Raw genomic sequence first — 14,819 nt, forward strand, 5'->3', positions numbered from 1 at the left:
AGTGGCTTCATTGTAGGTCAATTTTTGTTTATTCCATTACAAAATGCCGAAATCCTGTGTTACGCTGGTGATACCTATTGTTGTCCATGGATTCTTGGCAGATCGACTGACTAACGGCCGTTTTCAATAACCTATCTATCCTTATGTTAACTTACTAGAGAGGACGACAAATCTATCCTTTTACGGTTACTTACATTTCAATAACCTATTGACAGATAGCATTGTACTAGAACTATATTGGACATTACATGGATAGATGTATCCGTAAGTTAAACTAAGGATAGATAGGTTATCGAAAAAGGCCGATAATCCAATGCTATCTGTCAATAGGTTATTGAAATGTAAGTAAGCGTAGAAGGATAGGTAGGTTATTGAAAACGGCCGTAAGTCGACCAAGGTTTGTTGCTGGTGTCAAATTGAAACAATGTTCTGACGTTGAATACCTCCAACTAGATTTCAATGCTTCTATAAGACTTCTGCTTCATTACTGAAGTCAACAGCAGAATTTTTAAATTCATAGCCAAAACTGTCCACGAATCAACTCAAAATGCACTTCTGACCACATAAGAAACTCAATGAGATATCTCTGAATATTTACGAGTATACCTACAATACAATTTGAGTTTTCAAATTGACTGTTACCACTGTGAAAACTGCAATTGCACGTCGCTTTCTAACCTTTTTGTACCCCCAGATTTATAATTAACTACTCCAGATATGTATACAGAATGGAATTCACATATTATATGTTTTAAATGTGATTACATACCCACTAGAATTGGGTCATTAGGTAAATGAATTTATCTACACCCATGCTTTCAATCCTCTATTAAAGATTCTGAAACAGTTAGCTTATTACCAACATTAAAACACCCAATTTCGTAATAACCATTACATCATCCAAACGAGTGTTGTAATGTTGTACTGAATTTCATAACAGTCCTTGTTTTTTTTTTCGATCCTTTCATGCGCAAAGAGTATCAACAAACAGCCACATTCTTATTGCTCGATGCGTGGTATCTGTATGAATATCAAAAAAAGAACATTTTCGTTTACGCGCGTTCCACACTACCAGAACGTGGCGCGCCGTTAAAAATAATTAGGTTATTCGAAACCCCGCCATTTTTCTTGAAAAAATGAGCGATTGAAGTTTTAACAGCACACCGCCGGATATTTTAAGCGCTGCAAAAGAACATAATATTCAAGTGAATTTTAATAATTGCACAATACAAAATGTAAATTACCTACTACTAAAATAAATAATTAAGTATTTCATTAACACTTAGTTTATTTGTATAAAATCAGTAATGGATGATATTAAGTTACTACTAGGACTATCTGTTTTAAGGTTAGCAAGTAAGCTGTTTCAGAATCTTTTAGAGGATTCATATTCGGGGTGTAGATAAAGTCTTGTATGCAACTTGATAATTAGGTATTAAAACACTCATGTGATACTATTATCACACTCGGCTCCGCCTCGTTGTGATAAGTCCACATTCGTTTTTTAATACCCCTTATTACACAACAGTTGCATAAATAACTATTATAAGCCGTAAGTCAACGGAAACCATTTTTGCATCGCGGTGACGAGATACGACATCAGCTTTGCTTTATGTTAGTGGTAACTTCGTACTTCAATGTAAGTTGGGTTATCGAAGTTTAACGCTAGAACCTATTAGTTTTGGGGGAAGTGTGGCCGAGGAGGAAAAACAAATTTATGAGAAAGATCTTTATTTGGTAAACAAACATTAATTATTTCTCCTTACAGAAGTTATTCAAGGCTCCCACGCCGCCGCGTGCGTGGTGGCTAGCTTTGGCAAAAATAAGCCAAATCAACTTTCATAATACTAATTGGAAAGCAGGCTCCGACGTCTCCAAATCTGCACATTTTTTTTTTCACGGAACCTGTAAAACAAATTATTTTAAAACAATCTGGTCTCGTATTTCTTATTTACATTGTGTTTTCATTATTATTCAGATGTTACCATACCATGAATTTTCCCCACGTTTTATGTGAGACAGGGATAACTTAGAATTTCATCATACTTTTATCTTTTTTCTATTAGAAGGGAAACAGACGGAAAAAGGCTGAAACATGATCGAAAGTGGAAACCGAATAATCCGAGAACACAGTTATTCCACAAGGTAATAAGTTTTCCTTGCGAATTGGTTGTGGAATTAATGCCACGAACCTGGTGTGTCTTCATTTACATATTTTTTCCGATTTATTTTCAATATATGCGATAGTGATATTCCGCTGCTGGTACACCTCAGCAATTATAGGTAAGTAGATACAGGAGTCCTACATAATGCCAGAATCAATCGGATTTTAGAGGGCTCATAATTATTGTATTATAATATGGTTCTCTCAGGTTTTCCGTTTAATAGGTCTTTTTCACATATCAATAACTCTTTTGCTGAATACTATTATTGTATTTAATAATATTTGACGATTAAATGGCGATCAATACTTAACAATTACTATTTAAGCTCAAATATTATGAAATAATTTATGATTGCTACAGTAATAAGTTTTGAATTTTAAAACAGACATTTTTTATGACTGAAAATAATCTCAAGACCCTAATAGAGGTAATAAAAATTAGCTTATTTACCTGAAAAATGATGCCATGATAGATAAACATTTCAATTCATGATTTTTTGCCAACCTGCAACACAAGACACTATTAAGATGATCTTTTTTACATGTCAGTAATGATATTATGAGAGATTCTGTTTAAAATTCAGAATAATTTTGTCTTCATAATATTCTAGATATATGCTTGTCAAATTGTACATCATCACAATATTGCACCAATAAAAATAATATTAACAATGACAATTATGTCAGAACATTATTAATACATACCTTGTATGGATAGTGATGTACTTTTTCCACCCATCCTGCAATAAAAGGTTTGAATAAGTTTAATTTGAAAGATGAAAATATATTTTATTTAACATAAAATGTTAATATTCAGATGTTACCATACCATACCTCTCCCCACGAATTTGTAAGACAGGGATAACTAAGATATTCATCATGTAATGTGCACTATGTATTTATTTATGCAGCAACAACTATAAGTAAAAAAGGAATATTTTGCATACCTATTATCATGCTGTCCTAGTTATGATGCCAAAACGGGCGTAGTCATTTTCCTGAAACAATAAATATAGTTAGGCATGCTTTCTTTCATTGTATGTGTAATACTTTTAAGAGATTCAGAATAATATTTCTTCATTGTATTCCAGATATATGCTTGTCAAATTATAAATCATCACTATATTATTTGCAAGTAAGATAAAACTATCTGATTATTCCTTTTTTATACACACCTTGGCAACACTGATGTATGTATTTGCAAATTCATCTCATAACTGATCCTGTAACAAAAGGTATAAATAATTAGTATTTGTAAGAAGAAGTTTAATGATGTGTTAATAATAATATGTAATAATTTTCAGATGTTACCATACCATAACTCTCCCCATGGCTTTGTGAGACAGGGATAACTAAGATATTCATCATGTTGAATGTAATACTAACAGACATTTATTGGACATTATATCTAAACTGGATTCTATCTGGATTGGATTCATTGATACAGAGCAATGTGCACAGGTGGAATAACAGAAATACAAGTGGAAGATACCACAAGTGTGTCAGAATTATGTGGTGGTCCACAGCATTGCATCATTTGCGAAGCTTACCAATATGACATCTATTTCAAAGCTCAAAATGAAGAAATTACATGTAACTGAATTTGAATAATTCTAAAAATAAAATTGTCATGACAAAAGCACTGGTCATTTTCGTCAATAATGGGAAAGATAAGCTTTCAATATTTACATCCAAATAACTTCCAAAAACAAAACTCTACTGTATTTACTTATATTAGAGAGAACCAAGCTAAAATGGATGTATTTAGAAGTACCATATATCATACTTACACAAGAGAGTAGAGTGGCTTCATTGTAGGTAATAGTTACCAGTCACCTGAAAAAAGAATTAACAATATAGCTTTTATATACTCAACATATTTTCAGTATTGTTTTATTTAGAATAAAATCAGACAAAAATCGGATCAACATAATTACTTCTGACTGGGGCGATATCTTAATCATCACGTTAAGTGTATTTTAAAAGTAAAACTTCTTTAGGCTGGACTTGAGGGTAACGCAAATTTTTTAACCATTAAAGTTTAATGTTTTTGTTTAAATTATTCAGTAATATTTTTTTAAAATCTCGAAGTGTTTTGTTTATTTATTACTACTATTGTGATAATTTAAAAAAAAATGTCAGAAATATTCCGATATGTGTGACACTTTATTATCCAATAACAAAATTATATTGACATGAGAATAATTATTTCTATGTAATGAGTGAAAGTGGTATAATTGGTAGTGAGTAAATTTATATATTATATAGAATTTAATAATATATAAAATATAGTTTAATGAAAATGAATGAAATAGGGTTTATTTTTTAATCAATAACATCATTATATTATCATTCTTTATAAAATAGCTACATAAAATCTTACATGTTACCATGCTTAATATTTTTATTCAAGGTAAAGAAACACTGCCAAGAGATGAGGTTATATTGATATATATTGTTAGTGATTATATAATATATAGATATAATTTTAATATATTGTTTATGTTCATTATTAAGTTTTACATAAATCGCGTGTAAAGATAACACTCACACATTTCTTTAAATTTTAATACTGCATTAGATCACAGTAAAATAATTAATGGTGCCTACCTTTCAATTGTGTTATGCCATATTCTTCATTTCAAATGGCTTCTCTTTGATTACCAATTCTTCAGTTTCTTCAGGATCTCTTTTTCTTACTGTTGTTTCTATAAAAATAAAATTTAAGATAACTATACAGCAATCAAATATATTATTGTTATATTGAATTCATGCAATCAGGTTAAATCGGATCAACACATTAGATTCTGACTGGGGCGATATCTTATTCATCATGTTCTAATAAATATATAACAAATAATAGCCATACACTAATTCTAATTAAAATTTTATTTTACTATATTGATTATAAAAATTTACCTCAATTTTAACATTGGAGTAAAGGTCTGCATATGTTGCTACTGCCTCAGCGAATGGACCTCCTCACCTCTATGAAGAACCTAATAAAATGAGAAGGAACAATTTAATCTTAAATTAAAATATATTTACTGCTAAATTGCACATTGGCAATACAGAATCAGGAAAACATCGGATCAACATATTCACTTCTGACTGGGGCGATATCTTAATCATCATGTAAACTGTTTTTTTAAATATTATTCTAACAGCCCATAGGAAAATAAATCAGGGTACCTTTAATTGTGTCAGATCATATTCTTCTATTGACTGGCTTCTTTGTTCACACCATCACTTCAGCCATACCATTGTTTCTATTAAAATAAAATGAATAAATAAAAAAAAGTTAAGTAACTATACAGTACTAGAATATAATATAATTATTGCTATATATGCAATCTCAACACATCTGATTCTGACTGGGGCAATATCTTATTCATCATATTTAAATATAACATGACAGACGAGGATGCCTGTGGTCATGTTTGACGGGGGACTCTGAATCTGGTCTTTATTTGGATGTACTTGTCTCCATGAATACTGAGCCTAAATCATTATCAATTTTTTCTTAAATTCTACAATCAGCGGGAAGCTCCTTTGCACAGGATGCCAGCTAGATTAATCCTGAGTGGCACTACATTGTAATAGGCAGGGTGTATCACTTATCCGGCAGCTGAACATCCTGCTTATCTTGTCCCTTATTGTCATAAAAAAAAATTAAAACAGTCATCTTAAAATGGAGAGAATTATGAGTAGAGGTTCTTTTGTTGTTCTTGCCTAGGCTTCCTTGTTTGTGAATGCTACTGCTGAATATTATCACACAACTATGTTCATCAACAGACCTCATGTAGTACGGTAAAATTAGCAAGACAATAAGTAGTCTTTAAATATCTATTATTACATATTTTTATGAGAATTTGGACCTTTGAGGTTGGTTTAGGTGTTTTCCATCTTTCCATAGTGTGTAATTGGATTATTCATTAGGACATCAGACTTCATGGATAATCAAATATGGCTGTGGAATTTGAGATCTGGGAAAATTTGATATATTTTGTCAGATGAATGCCTGCTGTGCCTAATGCATTCTTTTCATTTCCTTGATTTGTTGTTTAAGTCAGTTGACAGTGCTGCATCATCAGATGTCCTATAGGACTATGGAGCAAATTAAAAACGAATAGAATAGTAAATTACCTTTTAATATCAGGTGAGATATTATTGAATTTTTGAAAGCATAATTTTTCTCTTCTTCTTGGCTCCTTATTAAGCAGGTCAGGTACACAACCTGAGAAAAAATTGTCATCATAACTACTATTCACATCACTAAAGTACAAATAATGTATGAATCAAGTGGATCAGAGAGAAAAATCGGATCAACAGACATGCTTCTGACTGGGGCGATATCTTATTCATCATTCATAATTCAATTAAAATATTGCAACAAGAAAAACATTAAACTAGATAATTACATACTTTAAAAATTCATAAGATATTTATCAATATAAACAACTATTACGAGTATTGTATAGGATATACGTTTTACTAAATAAATGGGCAATACAGAAACTATTCTATTCTTCCTACTGTGGATTCTGTGGAAGATACACCATAGATTTGCCAGTATCATGTTAGAGTAGACTACCAAGCTTTGAGTATGTGTCTTCTAAGTTTAACAGTATAATCGGTGTTAAGATTACATAAAGTTTAATTTTCTATATATACATGCTTGTAAGACTATACTATACAGAATCATGATCCAATTTAGATTTGATTAGTGATAGATAACAAGTACTACATTGCTGCAATACACAGCTAAGTTAACTCTTCTTGGTTATAATAATCACTAATCATTGTTCATCCCAAAATAAAAGTAGTGTTTGTTTATATTGACATTTTCATGATACAATACCAAAAATTAAAAAAACAAGCATTAGGATTGTTAAGGACATAAATTGTAATATCTATGCACTAATAACACCAATGTATACCATACATATTCATAGTTTACCTACTCCTGTTTAATAATAAGTATTATTTTATTTTTTATTTTAGATATTAAATTTTTTTTTTTGGAAAATTATGTGCCTCATTTAATAAGTTGTACATCTAATAAATTATAATATAACAATCTAAACAAGTCAATATATAGAAAAGTTACCTTCTGATTGGACCAGTCTTGTGAATGTTGTTTGAACATAGCTCCAATTCCAAAACTCAATACCTAAAATACAGAAAGGCAATTGAGACCATGTGTTATTATTTTATATAAGCAAAATGTCTTAATATATATTGTTTTGTGTTACATTCAACCCTTGGACATACAGCCATATTGACTGGACATCTTACACAGAATGTCATAATGTTCCTAACCAGAGTCAAGCATGCCCGATTTTGCTGAGCACACATCGGCTTTGGTAGGGTACGGAATATGAAAACTTCAGCTAACAATTTACACCTAAACTAAACAAGAACTACAACTAAAGCTTACACAAGTAAACACTATGTTATGTTTTCTTTTACACAGAATTTTATAACGAGGCGGTACTCGAATGGTTAGAGCACCGGCAAGGAACGCCGGAGGTCGTGGGTTAGAATCCCGCATCGTTCATAAAATTTTGTTTATGTCTTATACAAGTATCTAAAACTCAGATAATTACACCTAGTCTATAAAATAGAAAGTCTTTTTTTTCTTCTGTGTTGCATGATATGGGTAATCACTTACCACACTGCTGGTCCTTCTATTCCATAAGAAATTTTATGTATGTAAGTAGTATATTTCATTATAATATTATGTATTATGTAGAATTAATATGTATGTGAATCTAAATTACTATTATTATAGTAGCAGATATAAGTGTAATGATAGATATTATTTATACAATTGATCAAAATATAACAATAAAATAGTTAAATACCTGAAGTATGGACCTCATATTCTTATACATTGTGTGTGCCTGAAATTTAAAAGAAAATATTGTATATTATGGTGGCAGGCAGTAACAGTAATCTTGTTAAAACTATTTATTGATTACTAGCTGACCCGACAGACGTTGTTCTGTATAATGTGTTTATATGAATTTGTCAATACTATAATCATAACATCAAAAATTACTTCGTAAAATATGCACCCTGCTGTCGTAATGAAATTGTTTCACAGCAGAACTGTCAAACTGTGCGTCAATAAATTCTCTCATAGAAATTATGTATGGACACATCAATACAAATTTGTTGTTTTTATTTAATTTAGCAGCATTTTCCTATTTATTCACGTTTTACACCTTCCCTGGACTTCCACAAATAATTCAAGACCTAAATTAGCCAAATCGGTCCAGCCGTTCTCGAGTTTTAGCGAGACTTACAAACAGCAATTCATTTTTATATATATAGATTAGTATGAGGCAAAACTGTTTCATTCAAAACTTAGATATTTATCTATGTAGTTGAATACTGTTACATTCAACCCTTGGATATACAGCCAAATTGACTGGACATCTTACACAGAATGTTAATTAATGTTCCTAACCAGAGTCAAGCATGCCAGATATTGCTGTGCACACATCGGCTTTGGTAGGGTAAGAACAAACATATTTTTATGTAAATCAGTATCAGCTCGATCCCTTAGACCGCATGCAATGCAGAGCAGCTCGAATTGTCGGGGACCCAGTGCTGTGAGATCGTCTGGATCACTTGGCGTTGAGATGTCACTTCATTGTGTGTCTTCTACCACATTTATCACGGGGAGTGTTCCGAAGAGCTGTTTAACCTGATTCCTGCCTCCAAATTCCACCATTGTACGACTCGCCACAAGTTAAGATATCATCCCCACCATTTGGATGTGTGCCGGTCCTCCACAGTGCGGTTTTCAAGGAGCTTTCTTCCATGTACTACAATGCTGTGGAATGAGCTCCTTGTGCAGAGTTTACGGGATGATACGACATGGGTACCTTCAAAAAAAGCGCATACAGCTTCCTTAAAGGCCGGCAACGCTGTCCTCCTATTCATTAGTTTTGTCCATTTGTACATGAACACAAAATAAATGAAACTGTTCTCTGATTACAATGCAATAAATTTTTGAATAAGCTTTCTTTACACTAAACAAAATTATTTTAAATTAATACTTATATACTCACTTTATGAAACTTTGCACCTGTAACTTATTAATACAATGTATCAACAAGTGATCTGAAACAAACAAAAAGTTATCTCATAGCTGAAAACGTAGATCTTTTGCAGAATCAAAATTTTGAATTATCAGTTATTGTGGTAAAATTTAAATCATGAGTTCATACGAACGAGACTATAATTTAAGTCATCATGTAAAATATGCAACCTATATCTATAGGTAATTTTTAATGTATTTGAAAAATAATGAGGTGCTTACCACAAAACTTGTCCACAAGTGTGTATCATAAATTGCAAAATGTACCTGAAAGTAAAAGATATCAATAAGTGAATCTTCTCTAAAGTACTACAGTATGTTTGTAAAATAAGCTAACAATCAGAGAATGTGGTATAGGTTGAAATCAATAAATTTCATACGAACGAGACTAAATTTTAAAATCATCATTGTAAATGAAAGGTGTATCCATCCATAACTTCTTGGTATACACGAAGCTATGTTTTTTTATGAAAATAAATGGTGAGGCGAGCAGGACATTAAGCAAGGGCATCAAAGCTAGTGAAATAGCTTTGATGCCCTTCACACCGAAACACAACGTTTACATATTACTGCTTCACAACAGAAATAGGCACCATTGTGGTACCCATCATCTAGCCAGCATCCTGTGCAAAGGAGCCGCCCACTGGAAGTATATACCGAGTCTTTACTAGATACCATGTGATATAAATGCTATTAATATTACTGAACTTTATGAATAGATATCACAGTTGTGACTACAATAATTCTTTTAAAAACAACACTTTACAACAATACTACAAGATACTGTTGCATGGCTTGGTCTAACTTATTGTTGGTATATATAGCAATATGTACCTTGTTGTGTTCACCATTGGAATGGAAACCTCAATATAAGGGATAGAGTAATCTCATAAATCTTCTATTAGTTTTGTTCATCTTCCCATAAACTGAAACAAAAACAACAATAAATATATAAAAAACAAAATGATACTAAAAGTTGAAACACTCACCTTGCAAAAGAAAACTTGAAATTATAAAGGAAATATAAGTAACACTGTACAGATTAGAAGGTAAATTTTTATTTTGAATGTCTCGCAATTAACACTTATACTTTCACAAAACAAGAATTACTTCTTGGCTGGTTTCTTCGCGGCTGGTGTTTTCTTCGTGCGTGGTGTTTTGGGTTTGCTTTTAGGGATATTCCTCTTACCAAAAGCGCCTGATCTTGCTGCTTTGTCTTTCATGCTCTTGAATACAACAGTTCTGGCACGATTTCTTTTAACACGCGCTGATTGTAATTTAAACCTGTCATAGTCAGTCATAGTAGCGCGTTTCGCTTTATTAGCCAGCTTTTGTGCCCATTGGCTTTGTTCCCACTTTTCATTTAGTTTCTCATCTTCCCATGCTTTCCTCACAACACGTGTAGGAGCAGTGAATGGATACTTGAGACGGAATTTTGTAAGATGCAGTTGGTTTAGGCGGATTTGTTGCCTTGGAACGCCGCTGCCTGGTCCATCCACTAGTGCACGAGTTTGGTTAATGACATCAACCACACCAACAAGTTTTCCTTTCAACGGTCCGTCTGCTACCAGGGCAACACGCCCCGGCTCTACGTAACGGGCGAAGGGCATTATGTCCTGCAATATACATGACAATTAATATTCTTCTTTTGATCTAAATAACTAGCAAAGGATTGGCACGTAATTTCTTAAAAAATATGCCGAAACAGCACGACCGACACAATATATTTTACAATTTATAAAATGAAGAATGCTAGTGAGTTTAACATGAACCATAAAATTTTAAGTAGAATACACACTAAAAACTCATAAAATGGTTTTAATAAAACACTGATTCAAAAGGATAAATAAAACTAACCTCACAACGTCTCTACACTGACCGAAACTATTTCCAAAAGACATTGACAGGGTTGCCACTTGCCAAACTGGAAACCGCAAGCATGAGATACCACATTCCCGAGTAATTTTTTCCCTAAATTGCAGACAATAAAACTAAATAAATTGAAGATGATTATAACAAAATAGCTATAACAAGCAAGCTTATAACAAAGTTGCTTAAATACAATGCTAATTAATTTTTGAACCCAGATGAATACAATCCCTATATAATGTTTATTCACAGCGTAACATTAAAAATAAAGGCAAGTTTTATGATAACGGGGCTATTTGTGTTCATTGTAACACTGACATTATCATTTTTTATTTGTTAACTGCATAGATAATATATTATTAAACAGAATAATAATTTATTAGAGCCACAGAGTACTTTTAGTTATATTAGAGCTTTGCTTGACACCGTTGCCTGGCGACGATATTTATACAACTTTTATTTTATTGTTACACAACACAGAGAAAATCTTGTTGTATATATATAATTTATATTGCTTTTAGTTTCTAAACAATAAGAACAAAGTGAGAGTAAAGATGCGCTTAAAGTACAACAAAACAATAATAGATTCCCAGGTTGGTAAGACAAAAGTAAATACTATTATTTAATTTCATCAGCTGCATGCGCGCATTAAAACTCTCTCATAAGTGGAGTGTTTATACAATTTATTGGTTCGTACGAAATGAAACATCATGCGTCAACTCGTGAACGGGTGCAGCTTGTGGTGCCAGGTCGATCTGGTTATTGTTAATGAAGCATTGTATTTGTTGGGTGCAATTACTAATTGTGACAGTAATCACTACAATCATGTTCACGAAGCATCCTTACACAAGCAATGAGTTCGAGCTCTAAGGGTTGATGCATCCAATCAATGACGTTCTATACAGATAGACAATGCACGTCATACAAAATCAAAGCCGATATATGACAATTGCCACAAATGACACCATAATAAGCTTCGACTGCTATGTCTATACATTTCTGCATTTACTCCAGTTGTTTAAAATATTAATGGCCAATAGGCAGCAATGTACACACTTTTTCAGTTTATGCTACGTATTTTGAATTTAGAACCCACTTTGGACAGTGACATGAGTGGAGTAGCAGTTAGGTATTTTATATAGCTTAGATGAAAAAAAGAGCTTTGTTATAATATATATTTGTTATTAGTAAGAGCGTTGGTAAAGGGTGTCTCAGCGCCGATTTTAAACTTTGAAAATTTGTATAAAAAAACAAATTGTATTCATAATATTTTTATTGTAGTAAATTAAAGTGTATTAGTGCGGATTTTATGTACGGAATATTACGCCGTCAAGATGTCTTCCATCACGGCGAATACACTCTTCAAATCGGACACGCGAATTTGCCGAGACGCGCCGAAGGATGTCCGCTGATATGGCTCTTACTTAGTTATTTTAGTCTTCAGCTGCTCCAAATTTGTAAGGGGGTATCAAAAACTCTTGCTTTCAGATAACCCCATAAAAAAAAGGTCAGCGGAGATCTGGGTGGCCACAATATGCCTCCAAAGCGGTTAGTGATTTTTCCCGGAAATAACGCATTTAGTGTGTCCATGGAGACCCTAACAGTGTGGGCTGTGGCTCCATCTTGCTGAAACCATACATCAGACTTGTCAATATCCTCTTCTTGCAGCTGAGGTACAAAAAAGTTATTAATCATGTCAATATACCGCTCACTCGTCACTGTAACCGTCGCACCTCGGTCATTCTCGAAGAAAAACGGCCTGATGATTTTCTTCGCCGATATTGCACACCATACAGTGACTTTGGGGCTGTGCAATGCTTTTTGATGTTTTTGTTTTGGATTGCTGGTTGACCAGTAACGGCACTTTTGACGATTGCCGTACCCTTCGAGGTGAAAATGTGACTCATCACTAAAATAAACGATGTCCATCCCGTTTTCCTCCGACAAATCTCTAACATCTTCTGACAGAAAAATTTTTCGCTTATAGTAGTCTTCTTTACTTTTTGCACAATTTGGATTTTATACGGATGTAATTTTAAATCTAAAGCCAAATTCTTTGAATGCTTGACCGATAGAGGCTTAAAGAGGCAGCATGTTTTCTAAGTGAGCGTCTTGGATGCTCCGAGACCGCAGCGGCGACGCGTTCGATGTTTTCAATCGATCGCACAGGTCTATTTTGTGGTCCAATTGAATGATTTAGTAAACATCCTGTCGCTCTAAATCTCTCTACCCACGACTTTTAAATGAGTACTCCGGGCATCACTCAAACGGCGGATTTCATAGACATCAAAATTGACGCCGTGCTTCACTAAACGAAAACCCATTGCATAAGTACGCTTCTACTGCGTACGCGCGGTGCGAACCAGATCACTGCGCCATGGCGACTAAAAAATCCGCACTCATCACCTATCGAACGCTACCACTTCACTCCAGCTAACCCCGCAGGTTGCCGAGAAATTCGTGTTTAAAGTTTAAAATCGGCGCTGAGACACCCTTTATAAGATTTACTTTTGTCCGTTTGTCCCTATTTTCTGATCAAGATAATGAGAGAAACAAACATTCAAATATAGGTAATACTTTTATTATCATAAAATAATTCGGAAAACTGATTATTAAAATGTTAAGTTCCCTGAAGTAATTTTAATTTGATAATTTTTGTCTTTGAGATATTGACATCTTTTCAGGGTATCTTTTTGGCATTTCTCTTTTAAGCGGACACGAACATATTATTGTATATATTGCTAATTGGACTTTGATATAATAAGTGGATTTAGACACCAACTTTCAAATAAATATAGATAAATAAATATAATACAAATAAATCGCTCTAGCTAGGTTTCAATTATAAAAATGTAGTTTTATCCGTGTTTTAATGAGGAACAGCTACAATAACATAAGAATACAAAGGTAAATTTCGCCACTATAAATAAGACGATAATAGATCAGATGGGACATTGGGTGATCCGGAAAGCAGAGAAGTTCAAATCCAGAGGTCTATATTTTTTTTCGTTCAAGTTTTGTACATTCTTAAAAATCAAGAGCAAGGCTCGGTTTTCCGGATAATATTATTATAATAAATACAAGTTCGTATCGTAATAGGTATCTATTTATCTGTGACTACTAAGTATTATATAAATATTATGAAACGATGAAACGCTCGCGTGGCGTCATAACATCGCTCACAGTGAGCCTTTCGAACGACTGACGAGTGTAGTTATATATATGTATAAATATGTATACCTATATGTTCAGAGGTGAGAGAGGTTTGATTGTTGTGTGCTTGTGCTATGTGTTTTAAATGTCTAAACAATAAGTTTTGATGTATTAAGAAAACATTCTTACAATAGGTACATAATTATTATTAATAAATGTAAAGCATTATTAAGAGATGTAATCAATAACAATTGATAAAATTTCTCGTGATACAAACAATCGCAAATACACATTTCATTAAGTTTCTTTCAGTGAGCTCGTGGCACCCAAATGTTGAGCTTTCTTGTGTATCTAGCTATCTTTAAATGGGTTAAAATTGTTTAGTTTTTTTTTTCTTTTTTATTATGATAGTCTCGTCCCTTATTATTATTTTATGATAATAAGGGACGAGACGAGCAGGACGTTCAGCTGATGGTAATTGATACGCCCTGCCCATTACAATGCAGTGCCGCTCAGGATTCT

The 14,819-nt window shown here is 33.0% G+C and overlaps 2 protein-coding genes and 1 long non-coding RNA gene across 5 annotated transcripts in view; 1 reads left to right on the forward strand and 2 right to left on the reverse strand.

Annotated features, from left to right (window-relative positions):
- Positions 1–1,714: 1,714 nt before the first annotated feature.
- On the reverse strand, positions 1,715–9,191 carry LOC126970111 (uncharacterized). Its single transcript, XR_007730542.1, has 13 exons — positions 8,386–9,191; positions 8,032–8,070; positions 7,275–7,337; positions 6,311–6,401; positions 5,357–5,433; positions 5,084–5,163; positions 4,775–4,872; positions 3,955–4,000; positions 3,340–3,387; positions 3,112–3,162; positions 2,870–2,904; positions 2,616–2,669; positions 1,715–1,905 (listed from the first exon to the last, which is right to left on the reverse strand). It is a non-coding gene; the product is annotated as an uncharacterized LOC126970111 (long non-coding RNA).
- A 1,126-nt stretch (positions 9,192–10,317) lies between these two features.
- On the reverse strand, positions 10,318–11,299 carry LOC126970110 (60S ribosomal protein L14). The gene is made up of 2 exons (XM_050815836.1): positions 11,133–11,299; positions 10,318–10,891 (listed from the first exon to the last, which is right to left on the reverse strand). The coding sequence occupies exon 2, from the start codon at positions 10,883–10,885 to the stop codon at positions 10,382–10,384; it is 504 nt and encodes a 167-aa protein (XP_050671793.1). The 5' UTR covers positions 10,886–10,891; positions 11,133–11,299; the 3' UTR covers positions 10,318–10,381.
- A 310-nt stretch (positions 11,300–11,609) lies between these two features.
- LOC126970104 (intraflagellar transport protein 172 homolog) overlaps positions 11,610–14,819 on the forward strand; it is a 47,837-nt gene continuing 44,627 nt past the window's right edge. For all 3 annotated transcript variants that reach the window (XM_050815826.1, XM_050815827.1, XM_050815828.1), the window contains exon 1: positions 11,610–11,737. In XM_050815826.1, coding sequence (XP_050671783.1) covers positions 11,699–11,737 — 39 coding nt within the window. In that variant the 5' untranslated portion in view covers positions 11,610–11,698. The remainder of the gene's footprint in view (positions 11,738–14,819) is intronic.

Source organism: Leptidea sinapis, chromosome 20 (genome assembly GCF_905404315.1).
Source record: "Leptidea sinapis chromosome 20, ilLepSina1.1, whole genome shotgun sequence".
In the NCBI taxonomy this organism is placed as follows: Eukaryota; Metazoa; Arthropoda; class Insecta; order Lepidoptera; family Pieridae; genus Leptidea; species Leptidea sinapis.

What these genes read in the sequence shown, in the direction of transcription:
- LOC126970110 (XM_050815836.1), bottom strand. Translation starts at nt 10,885, where the DNA reads ATGCCCTTCGCCCGTTACGTAGAGCCGGGGCGTGTTGCCCTGGTAGCA.